The sequence below is a fragment of the Suricata suricatta genome, chromosome 7, assembly GCF_006229205.1.
Source record: "Suricata suricatta isolate VVHF042 chromosome 7, meerkat_22Aug2017_6uvM2_HiC, whole genome shotgun sequence".
Lineage (NCBI taxonomy): Eukaryota > Metazoa > Chordata > Mammalia > Carnivora > Herpestidae > Suricata > Suricata suricatta.
The window spans coordinates 108,488,234-108,510,713 of NC_043706.1; the positions used below are offsets into that span (position 1 = coordinate 108,488,234).

The window sequence follows — 22,480 nt, forward strand, 5'->3', positions numbered from 1 at the left end:
GAATTTTCGGCTGGTAGGAAAGAGAGTAGGAAGGAGAGAAGCAGCTGTAGGCCCAGGGAAGAGCCAAGGAGCTGATTTGGGATGAGTGTCTCTGTAGGTTAGATGCTTTATTTCATGGTTTAATTAACTATGCATCATGATCTAATGCAGGTGGTAGCAGCCTATTTTACAAATGAAAAAACCTAGAACCTGCTTCACTCCCCCCACCAGCCCCCCATGGATCAGCATAAAGCAGGGAGTTAAGCCCAGCTCTCTGGCACAGATGCCCTAGCGAAGCCATTGTACATCATTCTGCTACCTTGAGTGAACTCTGAGAGAGAAATAAGGCAAAAGTTAAACAACATTTTAGTGTCTTCTCCACAGCCCCAGATACATTGTTGTTTCTTACTAAGGAGGAAAAGTTGATTATACTTGGAGTTTCCATTTCCCCTGAGCTATAACGTGAATGATGATAAGGGGAAAACTACGTGACCTGTCATATATGACGCTCACCAGTGTTATGGCTAGTATGTCAAGAGCTGACTCAACAACTTAAATAAAGTGTTTGTTTAGATAGGAGACTAGTTAACTCATTCCACAAATACTTGAGGGCCAGCTCCCTGCTGCGGGCACTGCTAGGCTCTGCGGCACAGTTTTCCACAATAAACAACTCCCCTGCCCTTCTTGCTTTCTAGATTTTACATCAGCATGACTCACTTAAGTTAAGAACTGTATGGCCTGTGACATACTTGAAGGAAGGAAAATAAGGTGTGCAGGGCATTTCCCTTTGTGTCCACAGGAGGTAAAATATGGAGTTCATATTCAGTACAATCCTTCCTCACATGCCCGCCCTCTCCATCCTCAGGAAATGATGGTTCCTCATGACACCTTTTAAAAATTTTATTGTAACAGCTTATAATTCAGGTGTTCCAAAATATCATAAGTATTATATTAAATATAACATTTAATATTTTCATTGCACTCTTGACAGAGTCAGGCCAATAACTTAAGAAGTGTACATCACTGATGGAGAACACATTTCTTTAAGCAACTACAAATCCCGTATTTTTATTCAAGGCCTTTTTAAAAAATTTAGTTTAGAGAGAGTGTGTGTGTGAGCAGGGGGAGAGAGGCAGAAGGAAAGAGGGAGGGAGGGAGAGAGAGAGAGAGAGGGCAATTTCCATGCTCATCATGGAGCCTGACATGGGTAGGCACGATCCCACAGCCCTGGGATCATGACCCTAGCCAAAATCAAGAGTTGGATGCTCAACTGACTGAGCCACCTAGCCACCCTTCTTCAAGAACATTTCTAACTTTAACTTTTTATTAAATCTTGAATCTGTCTGCACTGATTTTAGAATGATCTGAATTTTTCTCCAAATCTTAGCTGGTGTTCATCCAACCTCATTTAACAGTAATTCTCAAGGTTTCCTGTGTCCTTATTTCACGCATTGTGGGGTGCTTACCTTAGTCGAATTGCCTTATGTAATCCTTACAGTAACTTTCTGTGGGAGTCCAGTTGATATCTCTATTTTATTTTACTTTATTTTATTTTCTTTGTTGTTGTTGTTTGAGCAGGCTCCACACCCAGCATGATGGGGCTTGAACTCAGGATTCTGAGATCAAGAGTCACAAGCTCCACTCACTGAGCCATCCAGGTGCCCCTATTTTACATGCTGGTAAACTGTGTTTGATTAGGTAAAGTTACTTAATTACACAGTGAGCTAGGGGCAGGCCACTGCTGTCATCAGTCTGTCTGATGACAGAGCCTCCCCTCTCACATGAAGTTACATGACATTTATGGGAAAAGCCAGCCTTTTCTTACTGGCTTATAAAGGCACTTTATTTTAAAGTTTATTTATTTATTTTGAGGGGATGGGGGAGAGAGCATGGGGAGGGCAGAGAGAGGAAAGAGAGAAGAGCAAGCAGGCTCCACGCTGTCAGCACAGAGCCTGGTGTGGAGCTCAGTCTAATGGTTTGCAAGATCATGACCTGAGCCCAAACCAAGAGTCAGACACTCAACCAATGGAGAAACCCAGGCACCTCTAGAGGGATTTTTATGTTACATTAAATACCTTCAATATAGTTCTGATTTTTTTTCCATAATATTTTATTGTCAAATTGTTTTCCATACAACACCCAGTGCTCTTCCCCTTAAGTGTCCTCCACCATCACCACCACCTCTTTTCCCCCCTCCCCCTTCCCCTTCAACCCTCCGTTCATTCTCAGCATTCAATAGTCTCTCAAGTTTTGCATCCCTCTCTCTCCCCAACTCTCTCTCCCTGATTTTTTATATTTCACCACAGTGTTTTGATTGCTATGGTTTTATTACCATTTGTTTTAACATTAATACAGTGTTCCTACTGTCATTTTTCTTTTAAAGATAATTTTGGGTACTCTTATAATATATTTATGCTTAGAGAAATATGATCAATTTGGCACATTTCCCTTCTCCAAAATTTTTTTTTGATTTAAATTACATTTCCTTTAAACATTAATTTGAAGAGAAAGTGAAATATTTACAAGAGTGAGATTTCCAATTTAGGAACATTATATATACTTCCCTTTATTCAAGCTTCCATTTATATACTTTAGTAAAACTTTTGAATTTTCTTTGTATATATATCATCCCATCATCTCATTATAGTTATTCTTAGACATTTTCTAGTTTCATACTGTTATGCCTGGAATTTTTAAAAAACCACTTGTGTCACAAATATAAAAGACTATTATATCTGGCCGCCTTACTGAACAATTTTATAATTTCTGGATATTTTTATGATGTTGGTTCTTTAGGTCAACAAGTCATCTGCTAATAATGAAGATTTCATGTCTTTCTTTTCAGTTCGTAAAACTCTTATCTTTTCCTTTGATTACAGATTCCAAAACAAAGTTGAGTATAAACCACGATAGTAGGAATTCTTGTATTTATACTGGTTAGTGTTTTAATATTTGTTTTTTCCATTTCTCATAGAAGAGCTCATCTCCGTTGCCTCAGCTATGCTTTAGGAGAGTTTAGGATAGCACTTAGGGGCGCCTGGGTGGCTCAGTTGGTTGAGCGTCTGGCTTCGGCTCAGGTCATGATCTCACGGTTGGTGGGTTCGAGCCCCGCGTCGGGCTCTGTGCTGACAGCTAGCTCAGAGTCTGGAGCCTGCTTCGGATTCTGTGTCTCTCTCTCTCTGACACTGCTCATGCTCTCTCTCTCTCTCTCTCTCTCTCTCTCTCTCTCTCTCCTCTCTCTCTCTCTCTCTCTCAAAAACAAATAATAAAAAAAATTAAAAAAAAGAATAGTGCTTAATTTCTGAAGAGCTCATTGGCCATCAAGAGGGCAGGGCACCTGGAGTGCAGTCCACGCAGGTGTTTTCTTGCAGTGCTGGGAACAGTGGCCTCCAAAGAATGGCAGACCTTCCCTCTTCATCCGTGGGAGTTCCAGACTGTCTCTTTGCTGTTGGTAGTGTTGCTGCTTTCATCTCCACTGCAAAGTTCATTTTTATGACCCTTAAGTTCTTGTGGTTTAGACTTGCATCGCATTAGGTTAGCCTCTGTTAGCAGAGTGGGAGATATTATGCCCCAGAGCCTTAAAAGCTTTGCAGGAATTGCTCTTAAGCACGTGTCTCCCACAGAACAACGGGATAAAAGGAATGGGGTGGAGCTCATATAGTGCCTCCGAGTATTCCTCTTTTGGAGAACACCCTGGAGTCTCCTAGAAAGCTGGGGTGGGGGCCTCACTGTGCCTGAGCTCAGGCTGTGTTTAGGTAATGAACAAGCCACTACAGACCAGGAAGTGGTAACATTCTCACAGGGAAATTGCTTTTGATAGACAACGTTTAGGGTCGATTTTTTTCAGAAGCAGATTTTTAACATCAAAGTAAAAATTCTTCATCATGTTAAGGAAGTTCACTCCTATTCTTAGTTTTCTAACAGTGTTTTTTGTTGTTGTTCTTTAAAAAAAAGATAATGTCTGTTTAATTTCATTGAAGGCTTTCTTGGCATGTATCAAAGTGATCGGATATGATTCTTCTCTTTTAAACCATTTATAATAATCCATCATAATATTTTCTATGACTCCTGCATTTTGGGAATGAAACCTTTGTGCTTAAGGTTTATAATTCTTTAGATACCCTGTGCTCTTCAAATTGCTATTATCTTACATTGATTGCATTATTATTAATAATACAAGCATTTGTTAAACGCTTATTCTGTGCTGGGCTCTGAGGTGAACACTGTGTTATCTCATTTAATCTTCTGAACAACATTATGAGATAACTCTTCATTTTGCAGAAAGGAGATAGAGACACAAAGATTTCAGGTAGCTTGGTTAACATCACACAGCTATGAGAATGTGTCAGTGTTGCTAGTTAAACTCAGCTCATTTTTGACCCCAAAACTAAATCATAATCAGAAAAAAATATTTGGTGACATAGGGAGATGGCACATGACTTGATTTTATGGTTATTATCATCAAACTGTTACAGTCAAGTGCATCAGTTCCCAGTACAAGGATATGCCTGTCATTGGAAGTGGATTCTATTTATAAATCAGGGTGCCCCTATGCACCCCAATGTTTATAGCAGCACTGTCAACAAAAGTCAAATCTAGAAAGAACCCAAATGTCCATCAGCTGATGAATGGATAAAGATGTGGTTTGTGGAATATTACTTGGTAATTCAAAATCTTGCCATTTACAACAACGTGGATGGAACTAGAGTATATTATGCTGAGCAAAATAAGTCAGAGAAAGACAAATATCCTCTGATTTCACTTGTGTGTGGAATTTAAAAAACAAAATAGGTGAACATAGGGGAAGGAAAGGAAAAATAAGATAAAAACAGAGGAAAAGCAAATAAGAGACTCTTAAATGCAGAGAACAAACTGAGGGTTGCTGGTAGGGAGCTGGATAGGGGGATGGGCTAAATGGGTGATGGGCCTTACAGACGTGAGCCCTGGGTGTTACATGTAAATGATGAATCACTAAATTCTATTCCTGAAACCAATACTACACTATATGTTAACTTGAATTTAAATTTTTTAAAAAAATATTTATTTTTGAGACCAAGAAAGAGAGCGCGAGTGAGCAGGGGAGGGGCAGAAAGAGAGGGAGGCACAGAATCCGAAGCAGGCTCCAGGTTCTGAGCTGTCAGCACAGAGCCTGATGCAGGGCTTCAACTCACAAACTGTGAGATCATGACCTGAGCCCAAGTTGGATGCTCAGCCTCCACCGGGAGCCCCCAGTTTGAATTTAAATTAAAAAATAAATCAGGGTCCCTCTTTCTTAGAAAGATCTAGAGAGACATAGACAATTTTTGCCTCTACAAATCCCCCTCGTTTGGTTGCTGTGGAAAACTGGCCTCCCTCTTCAGACAAGTGTTGAGTGTCCTGTGTTGTCAGCTCGTGCACCCCATTCTCTCGGTCTTCTGATGGAGAAGGAAGGGAGGAAGAGCACTGATTGTTCACAGAGAGGATGAGAAGAGGACATGCACACACCTAGGGAGAGTAGGGCCAGTATGAAATTGGTGCTGACACTTTTCAGTTCTATTTATGCTTCTTCAGACAATGGATACCAGGAAAAAAAGGCCACACATTGTCTTTTCTGTCCTTTCTGTATCTGTATAGAGATTATGGAATCAGGATCCAAGGAATTCACAATTGCCTTTTGTTTCTGCTTCTTTTTTTTTCTTTAATATTTATTTATTATTGAGAAACAGAGAGAGACGGCAGGCTCCGGGCTCTGAGCTATCAGCACAGAGCCCAACGCGGGGCTCGAACCCACAAACAACAAGATTATGGCCTCAGCTGAAGTCTGACGCTTATCCGACTGAGCCACCCAGCAGCCCCTTGTTTCTGTTTTCAAGGACAGTAGTGAACGTTGTCTACTGTCCTGACTTCATCTAGTTCCCAGTGGTCTATGCCTGCAGCCAGGTGCTCAGGTTTGAACGACATCGGTATTGTCTTATTCTTGATGTTTTTTTCTCAAAACCAGAACATCTAGCTTGTGCTGCATTCCTTAACAGCCCCCCTCCCCCCAGCACACTCACAGCTGAGATCACTTCTTGAAATACCCAAAATTCTCTCCTTGAATCTGAACCTCTTTTCTTACCTTTCCCTGTAAACCTGCTCTGCATCTGAGGTAGGCAGAATGATGCCCCTTAATAAAGATATGTGTCCTAAAATCCAGAACCCAGTGGGTTACACAGCAAAGGCACATTACGGTTATAAGAAGGAATTAAGGTTGCTAATCAGCGGAGCTTAAGGCAAGTGTCCTGGCTTGTCTGGGTGTGGCCAGTATAAACCTGAGGGTCTTTAAAATGAAACAGGGCAGCAGAAGGGGAGGAAGAGCTAGAGAAATGGCATGTGAGAGGATGGCTTGGGTGTCGCTGGCTTTGCAGATGGAGAAAGTGACCTTGAACCAAGGAAAGCAGCCTGCTTCTGAGGGTTGGAAGAGGCAAGGAAATCAGTCTGGAACTTGTAGTCGCTGTGATTTTAGCTCATTGAGACTCATATCAGGCTTGGAACCCACAAAACTGTAAGATACTAAGTTTGTGTTTATTTTATGTTTTAAAATGTTTTTATTTTGAGAGCAAAAGCGAGCATGATGGGGGAGGGACAGAGAGAGCATTGCAAGGAGGCTCTGCCTATCAGCATAGACCTGGACATGGGGCTTGACTTCATGAACTGTGAGATCGTGACCTGAGCCAAAAATCAAGAGTCCGACACTTAACCGGCTGAGCCACCCAGGCGCCCTATGTTTATTTTTGATGTGGAGGCACAACATTTATGATAATTTGTTACAGTAGCAATAGGAAGTGAGTACATCAGGCCTTTCTCCTCACTCCAGCCTTCTAGGACCCCTCCCCTGACAGGGCCCTGGCTTGACTGCCCTGCTTGGGGATCCTACACCCAAGTGGCTGTGACAGCACAGTATTTGCTTGCTCCACACGGGTCTGTCACTCTGCTGATTAGACCCCACTCCTGGGTGGGCCCTTACTGTCCTCAATATTTGTATTATTCAAACCCTAGTAGTTCTAACAAATATCACAACCCCTTAAGTCCCCCATCCTGCCTTCACCCCATTTCATTTTAGCAAAAGGTCCCTATTTCACTGAGACAGTTAACACCATCTTTCTTGAGATCCTCCCAGTTTTTACTCAGGGACTCTGGTGTGAGCGCCCAGTGACTCCTGTGCAGGGGTCCTGTGCCACATTTGCCCCCGTGAGTACCATCTTCCTTTAACTTTTCCTCAGGGCCTCTGCAGCACTGCACTCACCTTCCTCCCCTTTTACTGGCTAACCTCCCCCCCGCACCCCCGATCAGCCACACTTCTTTTCCCTCCCGACCTCTAAGCTCTCCTTAGGTTCTGTCCTCAAATTGCAGATCTTAAAATATATTCCTTCAGCAGTTTTAAGTTCATCCAAGACTGCACAGGCCACCACTGCAAGGAATTCCTTCACATCCAGCCTTCATGCCCCTCCAGGCCCTGGACGTACTCCTGAATGTCAACTTAGTTCGGTCCCATCATGCGGAGTGAGAGGCGTCTTGTGTCAGGACACTTGTATCTAGGATGTCCTCAGGTGCGGGAGCCAGGAGCCTTGTGTTGTGGACACCTGGGGTGAGAAGGGAGGAGACATGACTTGGGGGCAGGACACCAGGGCCACCTGGGTGGAGGCCAACACAGGTGCCCCCACATCCAGGATTTATGAGAAAGGAGATGGGCTGGGCCATGTTTCTTTCCTCTAGGCATCTTGGCAGTTTTGCCACAGTTATTTCCTAATTAGGTTGGAAAATACTGGCTCTGAAGACTGTTTTTCAGAGGCGGGGCACAGAAGAGGCTCAGTTGCTTTGCTCTGAATGGCTTCTGAGGGACATCTGGCCAAGTTTCCCCTCTGGCAGTTGATACTCTTATATCATTTGCTCCAGGTTTTCCTGAGCAGGAGGAGGGTCCGAATTGTATAGATATAAGGGTCTGAGGAGGCTGAAGCTGGAAGTCAAGGTGTCAGTGTCACTGGGAGATAGTTCCACCCTTGGAGATGGTCACAGGTCCGAACCCGGAACGCTGGAGGTGGAGTCCCTGCCAAAGCGCAGCAGAGCCGTCCTCGCCCGAGGGAGCTCATGTCTCTTCCGGGCTCTCTCCAGGGCTTGGTGGGCTGTGTGCTGCAGAGCGCGTCTAGGTAAGATATCCAGGACTTATGGAGACGCGTAGCTGGCCACCTTTAAAACTTAGCACACACACACAAATCAAGAATCTATCTGAAGTTTTACCTTGTGCTATAATGATTTGAAGACCATCGAATTAGGTTCTTAGAATTTGCCAGTTCTTTGCTTTTTATGTTGACTCAACAGTAAAACCTCATGTTTGACTTGTGGCTTTGATAGTTTTTTTTTTTAATGGTTTATTTATTTCTGAGAGAGACAGAGTGTGAGCAGGGGAAGGGGCAGAGAGGAAGGGAGACACAGAATCCATAGCAGCTCCAGGCTCTGAACTGTCAGCACCAAGCCCACACGGGGCTTGAACCCACGAGCTGCGAGATCATGACCTGAGCTGAAATTGGTCACTTAACCAACTGAGCCATCCAGGTGCCCCTAGCTTCGGTCGGTTTATATGACATTCCTGGTGTGATGTTCTATTAGTGAAAATGTTGCCCACAAGCTTGTCAAGTTCATTGACCAATATTGGGAAGTTTATTCAAACATACATACTGGTATCATTGTAAGGCACAAGACATTCAGAGATGGGTAGACATCATGGTCTTTATCTCAAGAATGTTTATAATGTTACTCTCTTTGACATTTTTTCTGGCCTACCCGCTTATGACAAAGGAAAAGTACTTTTCTTACTAATTCAGGTGCACAAGTTAACTTTATCCTGAAAGGCTCAGCTAGCACCTGGTTTTCTTTTGCAGGTGAGCAATATGGAAACTCAGGGTTTGGTGGCTTTTAGCAGTGATTCCACGGGGACTAGAAATAATTATGCATCGTTTCTGCACAGGCATGGATCAGAAGCTGCCACTGATGGGAAGAGGGAGCTTAGGTTCTAGAAATGGGGAGCACTTACAAAAGGATGCGAAAGGCCTGTTCTGAAAGGGAGAGTTCCTACAGTGACAAGGAGAAGGGCAGGAGTGTGGGACAGAGAGAGCAGGTGACCAGATCGGAAGAGCTGTAAAGCACCGTGATGGGGTGTTTCAACAGGCTGTGTAAAATCTCCGTATCTAGAGAATCTAGGGATCTGGAGATCTAAAAAACACTGTCTCCTCTTCCTGAAGTAGTTTAGATGTGGTCACGTGAAGGTAGGGAGGTCACTCTTTTAATAGTCTGGAGGGATTTCCAAGGTCTCCAGTTCTATGAATGGATCTGATTGAACATACAAATGAATGGAAAGGGACTCTAGGGACAGCATCTATTACTTTTTTCTTGGTTGTTAACATTAAATAATATAAAGGAAAGATTTAAGGGTAAGCACTGAGTGTTATACGTAAGCCAATTTGACAGTAAATTGTATGTTTAAAAAGATTTAAAAGGCAGATAAATACCACGCAGATTAACTATTTTCACACCTCTGTGTTGCCTCCGAGTTCTCACTTGGTATACACATATTTGTCATGTGGATGTGATGATATTGTTGATCTACCAGTGGGGCTGGGGGGTTGTAGGACCTCGGGGTGTAGAGCACTGAGCTAATCACACTTCTTAGTTGGTGACATATCATCGCTGGTCAGAGCTGGGCTCCTTGTTACTTATTCATTAATTTCCTTGTCTCCTCTTTCCTCCCATTTCTCTTCCCACCGCATACCATTCTCCTGTATTCAGTATGTAGGCTTTTATTTGGATATGACCTTGAAAAATGTATAGTTGCTCTGTGTGCATCTATTTTAAGTGTACCTGATGGTATTGTTCTGTACATTCCATTCTTTTTCTTTTGATGGAAACGTGCTGCAGTGAGTGTATAGCTCAGGCTTGTTATTTCTAATTGCTGCTTGGGCTCCCAGAGCATAGCTCCTGCATGTTGCTTACCCTGCAGCTTTCTGCTGTCACAGATGATGCTGTCATGTACATCCTTAAGCAAGTGACTTTATGATATATATAAAGTATATCTCCTGGAAGAGAAGCTATGTCTGTTAGATTGCTAAGTCATACGGGTTATATATATTTAATTTGCTGGAATGGCTATACCAGTTTACATTCCTTCTAACAGTTCACATCTCTGACTACACTAGAATTTTTAAACGTTCTGATTTTTCCATGCTAATAGATGTAAAATGATGCATTGTCTTAATTTGCATTTTTTGGATCACATACAAGTTAGAGCATCTTTTCACACTTCAATTTTATATTTTTTGTCATTTAAATTTTTATTTCACTGCAGTATGGCTCTCTGGGATTTCAATATCTGGGTTGATTATGTTAAGATGCATTTAACCATGAAAATTAATTTGAATCATGATGTAGCTGCTAGACTTTTAGGCTGACCAGTTCTGGCCTGTCGGAACAGCAAAGTCTATGACACAACTTCTAATATGTTGTTGGGCATTTTTGTCTTCCCAAGTTTTCAGTATTATCAATAATATCACACTACCATATGCTATGATATAGGCAGTTTTCTCCTTTTGAATTTTGCCTTAGGATAAACCCCTAAGGGAAGGATTACTGAATCAAAGAATGAACATTTTTATGACTATTGCTACATATTAACAAATCACTTTCTAAAAGGGCTGGGAACCCTTGTACACTGTTGATGGGATTGTAAATTGGTGCAAACATTGTGGAAAACAATATGGAGGTTTCTCAAAAAATTAAAAATAGAAATACCATATGATATGGGAATCACTGCTGAGTATTTACTCAAAGAAAATGAAAACACTAAGTTGAAAAGATATATTGACTATTTATAGTAGCCAGAATATAGAAGCAACCTTAGTGTCTACTGATAAATGAATGGATAAAGAAGATGTGGTATATGTATGTGGTGGAGCATTACTTCACCATAAAAAGGCATCAAACCTGCCCTTTGTGACAACATGGAAAGACCTAGAGGGTGAAATGCTAAGCAAAGTAAATCAGATGAAGACAAATACCATATCATTTCACTTAAATGTGGAATTTAAAAAAACACATGAACAAACAAAAAAAATGGACTCTTAAATACGGAAAACAAATTGGTAGTTGCCAGAGGGGAGTCCATGGAGGGATGGGTGAAAAAGATGCAAACTTCCAGCTATAAGAGGAATCACAGAGATGAAAGGTATAAAGTAGGGAATGTAATCAGTAATAGTGTAATAACATTGTGTGGTGAGCATTGAGTGATTATAAAATTGTCATCTTACTATGTTATTTTAATTATACTTTGATAGAAATAAATAGAAAAAAACTAAGAGGGTAGTGTTGATTTATGTTATGCATCATTTATGTCATAACTATACTAATTTTAACTTCATTATATATTATTATTTACACTATTACTTTCATAACTATAAAATATTACCTCATTCATATTATTTAATTATAGTTAATGGAAATCATTTATTCAGGTGTTCACTGATGAATAGTATTTTTTGAGTATGGTTATTTGTGACCTTAGTCCATCTTCCTAATAGAGTCTTTTTAATTTCTTTAGTCAGTTTGAAAGTAGGTGTTAATATACTCTTGAGTATCTTATCCTCAATTCCTGAAAAAGAAATTATTTATTTACATACATTTTATTCCTCAGATGACAATCAAAACAAAACACATGATAAAAAAGAGAAGAAGATGGTGGTTCAGAAGCCCCATGGGACTATGGAATACACTGTAAGTATAAACAGGAGGTATGAACATTTAATACCGCTAGATTTGCATGATGTTTCTCCCTGACACATTCTCTTACCTGTGTTCCTCTTGTGTGCTTATTAATTAATGAGGCCTCTTAAGACCTATTTTAGGTCATTTCTCTTCCCTTCATCTTTTCTCCCTGGGTAATCTCTGGAAACCTATAACTTGAATTATCTTCGATATGCCAATGACAGCCAATTTCAGGTCTCATCTCAGACATGCTTTCTGAGTTCCATAATCACAGATCACTTTCCTACTCAGCCTATCCACTTAGACTTCCAGGGTTGGTACTTTTCAAGAAGCAATGGCTCCATAAGCTATACATTTCTACAAGCCAGAACTTTGGCCTTGACATCTTCTTCCCATGACTCCTCAGGTACATTCTTACCTTCTCTGACCATCCAGCCAGATCTCTTCATTTTACTCACATAGATTCATGTTCCTTTACATGATGTATCTGAGTTTAACACTATTGATCCGCTAATTTGATTGTTATTTTAATGTCTATCTGTGCCTTAATTCATGGACCCATGGAGAGAAACCCTTTGTCGGTCACCATTGTATTTCTGGTGCTTGCAGGGTGTAGGCTTCCATATTGTTGAGTCCATAGATGAATAATGCCATGTATGTGCGCATTACTGCACCTCCACATGTGTGCCGTGTGCTCATCTCCCCTGTAGCATGAACTCCTGGGGGCTAGGAGCTGTGTCTGTTTATCCCAGGTCTGTTACAGAGTGAGCACTCAGTTATAGATTTGTTTTAATTCACTTTGAGGTAACATTGCGGAAGTGTTCTCTGACTTGTAATAAGAAATTAAATGCTGTTGCTGTTACCTGGTTGTGTGATTTTCTCAGGTGTATTTGTTTTCTACTCATTACTCATGTGCTATGCCAGGCTCGGTACAGGCAAACAGTAAGACCCAATCCTGCCCTGGCATTTCTTTTGGAATGGTAAATTGTTTCCAAGCCTTTCTAGACTTACACTGAGGAGTCCTGGCACAGGCATCTCGTGCTCAGTGCTCGGTGAACATCTGTCTCTAGGCATCATCCTGTGGGTTATAGCCCTGGTTTTTTCCAGAGGGATTTGGGGTGATTATTTCACTTTACCACAGCCTACAATATAGTTTTGATCCCCATTAACACCCAGCAAAGTGCCTTACCTCATAGTAGGTACTCAAGGAGTGTTGGATTTTTTATCATTAGTAACAATATTAACTCTAAAGCCATGTGTGTATCCAGCAGTGTTATGTATAAATCCCTCCAAAGAAATGAGAGGTGATGTTTTCTAGGAGATGCTTCCCACAGTATATACTAAATGATGCAGTGAGGGTAAATATCAACCCCCACATTAACTTATAAACAGGTGATCAAATTAGCAATGCAGATATGTCTGCCTGTTTGATTTGTAGGTTATGGGGATTAATTTTACTCGGCAAGTTATTTTTTGTACTTGTCATTGGAAATAAAAGGTGATTCATAACTTCATGGTTAGAGAACCATTGCTCTGAAGCTGTGGATGTTCAAGCATTCTGTTTAGTTATAAACACTGAATGATTGCCATGTCCATCCCAGGGTCTGTGGTTGATGCTATATTTATGTCTTATCCTTACATAGTAACTCCAGATTGTTAAGGTTTTTCTCCTTCCCTGAACTCCCTATGTACAGTATATCCTAGAACTCTTTTTTTAAATATTATATTTAAATATAAATATTCAGCAAATTTTTTGATCACTTGCCATGAAGTAGGTGCTGTGAAACAGAAATTACAGTTATCTGTTTGATGGATGAAGAACCTAAAACACAGAAGTTAAGAAAATCGCCCAAGATTACACAGCTAGCAAGTAGCAGATCTAGAATTCAGATCTAACAGTCGGGCTGCAGTCTCCATTCTCAGTGTGTCTCATACTGAGTTTAAACCCCCCCAAACTCCTGGATTTGTATATATTGTGTAAAACATCTTCCTTTTTCATTTTTGGTAAGGCTGGTTTTGCCCAGAGTAGACGTAGGGGCATATGTTGCTAATTTTTCAGTGTATTGTTGAAATACATGTGTTTATATACTAACTTGTTCCAGAAATGCTTTGAGGTCATTTTGGTGTAATTTAGAACTATGAATTCGGTAGTCTGAGATGGTTCATGGAGGTGGTGGGGTTTCGATGTTAAGGACAGTGGTGAGTTTAAGTCTACATCTATATCTTACGTAGTCCACGACCTCTTGCAGCCGCCTCACATCACCATCTCGGTCAGGGCTCATGGGGTGGAGCCAATTTTGCACATAAGGACAGCCACCTGTTTTGATCCAGGACTGTGGCTGGGAACTTCTTAGTGACACACACCAGAGTGGCCTTCCACTAACAAGCTCCATCCAGTGACTGTAGACAAGGAGTCTAGGATATTGGCCTGACCAGGGGCGGCAGGCTTTTTGTGGGTGGAGCTGTTTACTGTGAAGTTTCACGTCATCTCATTGCCCTCTTTGGGCCTGTTACATTAGAAAAGGAAAGAAATCACAAGTTTCACAGATTTGGAGAATAACACTAATTTGGCCGACTATGAGAAGTTGTCATTTTAATGACTCTGAACAGTTATTAGTAGCTAATCTGAATTTCTTAATTATTTACTTGCTTTCCATTATATTCATTTGTCAGATATTTAGTGTCTTCTGTGTGTTGGGCATTGTGCTGACACTGGGGATGTCAGCCATTAACAGGTCACCATGCAGGAGCCTGTCGTGCAGTGAAGAGACAGGAAGAAGACAGAACGTTGAGAATAGAGAAAGTAGCCCTGACTTCCCTTTTGGGTGGGTGCTGTGTATGTGTTTTACTTCTATACTCCGCCCAACTAGGTTGTGCCAAAGTAGATTTAGAAATCTATTAGTGGACACTGAAATTTGAAGATAAGGGAGCCCAGAAATGAATTGCATTTAAGACTTTGCTCTTACATGATTTTATTAAGAATTGAGGATGAATTTACTTTCTTTTTCAGAGTATGTCTGGAAAGAACTACTTTTCATCCACCCATATCGGAAATAGATTAATGTTGTCTACTAAATGGAATGATTTTGTCTGTTGTTTTTGCTTCTATTTTGAATCTTTTTCTTTGATTATTCTAGGCTGGAAGCCAGGACACCCTAAACTCCATAGCCCTGAAGTTTAACGTCACTCCCAATAAATTAGTGGAACTGAATAAACTTTTCACACATTCTATTGTTCCAGGCCAGGTAACTTCTTTTCTTGTTGGGTATTACTTTTTAGAAACTTTGCATATATCTTTTATCACTATTTTTAATGCTTCATTCACTGTGAATGTCACGGGATTATCATCAGTGATAATGTGCATCAGTTCCATCTTTCCATTAGGTCCAAGAATTCCGAAAGCATCGTGGAACGTAGGAACTTCAGAAATGAATGCTTTGCAAATGATTAACAGTTTACTTAATTATCATTAATTTATGTTGTGGATGTTCCGTAGGGCATCAAGAGAAGTTAAATTTGACTTTTTCTTCTGTAGAATGTAACTCAGATGTTCTTAGAATGTTTAATTTAGATGTGCAAGTTTCAGTTTGTTCCACTCTTGGGATACATTATGACCATCATTTGATTTTAAATTAAGCAGAATTTTGTCATTCTTTTCTTGATATGATACCTAACAAACATAGCCAAAGGCAGAGACATTCAGCATGACTATCAAGAAAAAGCCACCATTTCTTCCCCAGGTTTTTAAATTAATTTGTTATTTATTAAACGGAATGAAATTAGCTAACTTTGTAATTTTGCCACTATTGGTTAATCCAGCCAAGTTTTTATTGCCTTCCACATATTTAATGAAACATTCTTTTATTACTTTTTTAAAACTACCTTGAGCCAACAGATATAAGTGACCCAGTCATTGGCAGGTCCTAGCTGAGGTCAAGTTTCCGTTCCTACCCATAGAACTGTCTGGTTGCCATGAGCAGATTTTGGTTTTAGTTGTGGACTTACTGGAGCATCTTTCTGCATCTCTACATTATGGTGACCTTTAATCCTTCCAGGATAGTTGCTATTACTTTTAAGGACAACTTTACTGAGGAAACAGTGATATTGTTCTTTGCATTTGATTCAGGGGCAACCTATGAAGCCAACAGGCCAGTGGGCCAGTTTATATGACGGTGCTTTTAGCATTTATATTCTTGTCAAAAGGAGAAATTAGCATACTGCCAGCACCAGGTAATTGAGGGAGGTATGCATTAAAACTTCTCAAAAGTTAATGAAAATGTCTTTCTAGGAAAACTAATGGATTTCTCCTTTTTGGGATTTCTTATAATCTGCAGTATTGCTATGTAATAATATGTATCTGACCCATAGCAGAGAACCTAAGCATGTATTTAATTCCAGGCTAAAGACTGTAGTCACTAGGGGCACCTGGGGGGCTCAGTCGTTTGTTTGAGCATCTGACTTTGGCACAGGTCATGATCTCACAGTTTGTGAGTTCAAGCCCCACATTGGTCTCACTGCTGTCCGTGCAGAGCCCACTTCAAATCTTCTGTCCCTCTTTCTTTGCCCCTCCCCTGCTTGTATTCTCTCAAAAATAAATAAAGCATTAAAAAAAAAAAAAGACTATAGTCACTAGAATGTGGGAAAATAATTTAGAGTGATTCCTTTTTTTTTTTTTTTTTCACTGTGTCCATAAACAAAATGTTGGTACTAGGTTAAGGTCCAGTATCCAGTAGGAGTTAAAAGGACTGTTTTAATGTGCCTATTGTAATGGCAATAATCCCAAAAGTGGAATCTCTAACACTTTGTTTCTGATTGGCCTTATAGTAGCTGTTTGTTGTGGACGAGTCCCTTCATTTATTAGACCTCCGTTTCCTAATCCTGAAGTTGGGTTTTGGGCCACATTATCTCTGATGTCTTTTCTAGCCTTTCCTATGCTGTCAGGCCCTCATATGACTAAACAGTTATGTGCTATTGGCTGTTCCAGGAAGCAGCTGTAATTAAGATTTTGCTGACAAAGATAAGACATCAAGAAGAGTGAAGTCGAGGGGCTTTCAAAAATTATAGATAACTTTTTGTTTTCGAGGATTTTTAAATACGCTGTGTGGGGTAGGTATTGCTTTCATCTCAGTAGATCTGATAATTCAAGGTTGGTTTTTATCTGCTTTGGTTCCAAAAAATGTGAGATTCACTCTTCTAGAGACTTATTTGATGGTAACTGTGAGGTAGGAATGGAAACTGGTCCGGCTGGGTGAGTGACTACATATAAGAGGTCATTTTCAGAGGCCGTTACATGGAGCTTGTGAACTAAAATCTTATAACTGTAGACTTTTTGTTGCTTAAAAGACCAACCAATAGCAGATAAACTTAAATAACTAAGGCATAAAATTTTTTTTTAGAAGATCCTGAGTTTGGCTATTAGTTTAGATACTTACATCAAACTTCAGGACATGTACAAAGACTGTACTTTTTCAAGTATTTTGTCTTGAGCACACTCAGAAGTTACCTTGCAGGTACAGGTTTAAGTTGTTTTTATATTCATTGAGCACCTTAGCTACACATGCTCAGAAAAATTTGACAGTTTTGCCTGTGCTTTGGAGCGGAATTCTTTTCTGCAGTCAGGTGAGCTACCCTCATCCCTGCCCGTGTTCCTGGCTCACTTCCATGGTGAGGTAGCACATGTTCTGACTGAGCTTCCCAGCATCCATCTGTCACCTCTACGCTGCAATGAACTGTTTAAGCTCAGGAATTAACCCTTTGATTTGACATTTAGAACGTGCCAGACAATAGACTCTTAACCTGTGTTGCCTAACACTTGTCAGGAGACCAGATACAAAAACTATTAATGGAGAATTGCTTGGAAGAAATGCCATCCATTCATTCCTCTTGTTCGGATACGTGAGATAAGGGAGCTGTATGCCAAGGCCATGTAATTTTAACCCTCCATAAGTTGCATTTAAGGAACGCTACATTTCGGCATTTGCTGTTGATCGACATCGAAGATGTTATGAAGAACAGTCCTGCAAAACTGGTTACTGTATTAACTGTCAGTCTGTCATCACTGACGAGAAGTTCAGCCTGGGATACTCTTATTGAAACTTAATGAGAACATACTTGTACTTATGAGAGACTATTTTTTTAAGTTTATTTATTTTGAGAGAGAGAGTGCAAGTGGAGGAGGGGCAGAAAGAGAGGGGGAGAGAGGATCCCTAGCAGGCTTCTCACTGCCAGCACAGAGTCCAATGTGGGGCTCAAACCCACAAAGCCGTGAGATCATGACCTGAGCCGAAACCAAGAGTTGCACGCTTAACCAACTGAGCCACCCAGGCACCCCCAAACTGGTTTGTTTTTATCTTATCGAAGTTGGCTTCTTCTGACTACTGATGTCCATCCCTTTGCATTGGTTATTTGGAAACTCAGAACCAGTTTTAAGGCCCGCCCCTCAAAGGGTGTTTGGTAATTTTGGAGTTCATAGTTTCAGTAGTAATTAGTCTTCATCTTATTCTCCTTGATGTTGGTTATACTGCCTTAACAGAATGGGTCTTTCATTGTTGCCTCACATTTTTTCTGGATTGAAGAGAGATTTAAGTAACTGAAGTTAAAACAGAGAGAGGATGGGAAAGCATGAATAACAGTGTCAAATAGTTGTTATACATTAATGCTGAATTCTGTTTTATAACATTAGAGGACATCATTTTAAGACTGTATGTGATATATGCCAAAATGTTGCATGTCTCATGATGAGAGTGTTGAATGACAAGATCATAATAACATTTCAGGGACAAGTATATTTTGCAGAAGGAGGCTATTTTGTACACGGTGGGAGATTCTGATTTTTGTTTTTAGATAAGCTGATGGTGATATAAGAGAAATTATTGAGATTATGGATATTACCTTGTACAACTAATAGCAATCTTACGTTATTACTCAGGGACTGCTTAGAGTTTGCAAGCATAGATTTGTTCCATTTCTTCCTGATACAGGTGTTATGTTTAGAAGCATGCCATGCTACTCTTTTCTGTCTTCCCTTGTCCTTAGTACCCTTCCCTAGAAGCTTCTGTCCTCCCTGTTTAAATCTTCCATACAGTTCAAAGCTTCTCCTGGACCCACTTGCTTTATATGATTTGTCCAAAGTATCGCCCACCTGTTCTTCCCTCCTCTGAGCTCCTGTAGTGTCTATGGGTGTGTTCCATACCTTTTGCACAGAACACATTCATATTATTGACTCTTGTTTCATGGATTAGTCTAGAAGGCTCCAAGGTACTTACGAGTTTGGGGAAGGCCAACTAGGTGGTTTTTTGTTTTTGTTTTTTTTTTTAAAGAAAACAGACTTTTCTTTGGTCTATTTTATTTTTCAGAGAGAGATAGTCCAGGTTGGGGAGGGGCAGAGATGAGGGGGGGTCGGAGGATCAGAAGCAGGCTCTGTGCTGACCACAGTGAGCCCAATGTGGGGCTTGAATTCAGGAACCATGAGATCATGACCTCAGCCAAAGTCAGACACCTAACCAACCGAGACACCCGGTTCCCGCCAACCAGGTCTTAGCCATGTACTTAGCATGATACTGTGCAGAAAGTAACACCCTGCGTACTGCCTAGTATTTGCCTGTTTCTCGATACTCACTCAGCTTTTCTTTCCCATTCTCAGGTCCTTTTTGTGCCAGATGCCAACTTTCCTTCCAGTACCTTACGATTATCATCGTCCAGTCCTGGTGCTACCGTGTCTCCCTCATCATCAGATGCAGAATATGATAAACTGCCTGTATGTATGTCATTCTTGATCTGGCATTCACAATTATCAAATATATTTTCTGAGTTGTAGAATTTTACGTGTTGTTTTTCACAGGTTTTCATTTGAAATTCCCCCAAAGTGGGTGGGGTTAAGGATTTGTGTTAGTTGAGAGAATGCATCCTATCAAAAAGAAACCTATTCATATTTAAGGTCTCAGAGGCAAAAATGCACACCTTGTATATGTAAAAGTATGCAGTTAAATTCTGAATGAGATGAATAATTGATTTGTACTACTTTTAGTCATTTTTCTAGAGAAATCGAACCATGAGTCAATTATTTCATTCAGGTTATTTTCTGAAAACATTTTGGTGAGCCATTTTTATGGGTTCATATACACACCCTTGCTGCTGCTGTTTAAATCTTAGTTTGATTTGGATACTTACTGTATTTGTGATAATTTTTGAAGGACGGAGGGTATTTGCCACTTTTTCATGTTCAAGGTAAATAGAAACAGCTTCCTTACAGGGAACTTAATGTGGCTTGATTTATAGAAATAGTCTGTTTATAAAGTGCTTCCATTTGATTTTGGGATTTTTGCTTTCTCAAAGGATGCTGACTTAGCAAGAAAGGCCTTAAAACCCATTGAAAGAGTCTTATCATCCACTTCTGAAGAAGATGAGCCAGGCGTGGTAAAATTTCTAAAAATGAATTGTCGATACTTCACCGATGGAAAGGTACATGGCAATGAAAATGTAATTTGTTTCCTTTTCTTGGACACCATGGAAAACTAAATTAGGTTTCAAATTACTAAAGATGGGAGATGTTAAAATGTCTTTCCCAGAGTTTCAGCTTAAGATTTCCTACGTGTCTATTTGTTTTCCCCTGTTGGATACTTGACATTTTATATATTAGGGGAAATACAATTTTTTGTGACCTTGGATTTATCATTTTATCTTTCAATTCTTGGCCTGTAAATAGTTAGAGAGACAATATAGTATATGCTTAACAGCAAAGGCTGGAGTTAGTGAATTTAAAATCCAACTCTGCTGAGGTGCCTGGGTGGCTCAGTTGGTTAAGCATCCGACTTCCGCTCAGGTCATGAACTCACCATTTGTGGGTTCGAGCCCTGCTTCGGGCTCTGTGCTGACAGCTTAGAGTCTGGAGCCTGCTTCGGATTCTGTGTCTCCCTCTCTCTCTGCCCCTCCCTCACTTGGTTTCTCTCTCTCTCTTTCTTTCAAATATCAACATTAAAAAAATAAAACAATATAAAATCCAACTCTGCTACCTGTTAGTTCTGAGACTACAGGCAGGGTATTAAGTTGCCAAAGCTTCATCTTCCTTATCTATAAACTAGGAACCATAATAAAATTGAATCTGTAGGGGGTGGTAATTAAAAAGGATCATTGATGTTAAGACCTTAGTGCCTACCTTGGAAAATGTTACATTCTCAACCCATTTGCTGCTGGAGATGCTAGTATTAAAAATAATGTCTGCTATGTTGTGTGTTTAATTTTTTGGTTGTTGGTGTGATTTACAAAGAACAAATCCAGCTTTTAGTGAGTCCCTGAAGAAGGGGTTGTGTTGGAATAAAGTGAATTCCTGCGTGCAGAGTAGAGACGTCACGCCAGGTTCCAAATGGTAGGAAAATCCACTATTGATATGCATTTATAACTTTTGCAACCAAGAATAAGTAATGCTGGGAATGCAAAACTTTTCACAAAGATGATCAGTTAACTCATGAAGAGGACCAAGATAATCACCGAAAGGGAGTCCTCTGTGTCCTGCCATCTCTGGTCGATAATCTCCCCCTTACCACCTACAAAACAGGAAACTGACCAAGCTGCAGACAACAGTTCCCACCAAATTACTGTTTGTTTACTGTTAGCCTCCATAGTTCAGCTATATTCATCTGGCTGCAAAAATTTCACATTCCTATTGTGTCAAATTTTGCTGACACAAATAGAATGTGACCTTTCTAAACATTTTCTAGAAAAATATTAGGGCTCTAATTTGGCACCATGGCTCTGAGACAGATGCCATGTACCATGTAGCGTACCATGTAGTGGCTGGGTGACTGAGTGAATTGCTGTGGGAAAGCACTTGGGACAGCCCCTCCCATTTTACAGAGGGGCTGGGGAGCGTGAGGCGTAGATGTGGGACCCAGGAACCCACCACGATTATGGTGTGGCAGCAGCTGTGCCAGAACCAGGCTCAGGTGACTACTATAGCGAGGCAGCTCTGTTTTCTCTGACTCACCTCACAGTACCCAGCGTTGCATTTCTTCAGCCTGTTGTTCTCTGCCTCTTAAAAGGGTTGTATGATGGGGCACCTGGGTGGCTCAGATGGTTGGGCGTCCGACTTTGGCTCAGGTCATGATCTCACAGCTTGTGAGTTCGAGCCCCGTGTCGGGCTCTCTGCTGACAGCTCAGAGCCTGGAGCCTGCTTCATTCAGATTCTGTGTTTCCATCTCTCTCTGCCCCTCCCCTGCTTGTGCTCTGTCTGTCTGTCTCTCTCTTTCTCAAAAATAAGTAAATTTTTTTAAAAAAATTTAAAAAATAAAATAAAGGGAGTGTGATTGTCGTGTGGGACACCGTGGGACACCAGAGTCAACAGAATGGCAACATGAGTTCGTTAAAGCTCCTGTGGGTGCATTTCTACCTGTGGTGATTCTGTCCTGTCCCTTTCTTCTGTAGGGTGTGGTCGGAGGCGTCATGATTGTTACTCCAAACAACATCATGTTTGACCCTCACAAGTCTGATCCCCTGGTCATTGAAAATGGTTGTGAGGAGTACGGCCTCATCTGTCCCATGGAAGAAGTGGTTTCCATTGCCCTCTACAACGACATTTCCCACATGAAGATCAAAGATGCCTTGCCATCGTAAGAGCTATTTCTTTGTTTATTGAAAACAGAATTCCAGCGTTAGGAGATTTAAATGTAATTAAAAATTGAGGGCATGGGCAGGAGGGAGAGATTGCATAGAGGTGAATTTGAAGGTAGAAGATTTA

The 22,480-nt window shown here is 40.6% G+C and overlaps 1 protein-coding gene across 4 annotated transcripts in view; it reads left to right on the forward strand.

Moving 5' to 3' along the window:
* Positions 1 to 22,480, forward strand: part of NCOA7 (nuclear receptor coactivator 7) — a 146,904-nt gene that overhangs the window by 69,118 nt on the left and 55,306 nt on the right. For all 4 annotated transcript variants that reach the window (XM_029943315.1, XM_029943312.1, XM_029943314.1 and 1 more), the window contains 5 exons: positions 11,678 to 11,757; positions 14,886 to 14,993; positions 19,391 to 19,504; positions 20,083 to 20,208; positions 22,168 to 22,352. In XM_029943315.1, the coding sequence (XP_029799175.1) occupies positions 11,719 to 11,757; positions 14,886 to 14,993; positions 19,391 to 19,504; positions 20,083 to 20,208; positions 22,168 to 22,352 (572 nt within the window). In that variant the 5' untranslated portion in view covers positions 11,678 to 11,718. The remainder of the gene's footprint in view (positions 1 to 11,677; positions 11,758 to 14,885; positions 14,994 to 19,390; positions 19,505 to 20,082; positions 20,209 to 22,167; positions 22,353 to 22,480) is intronic.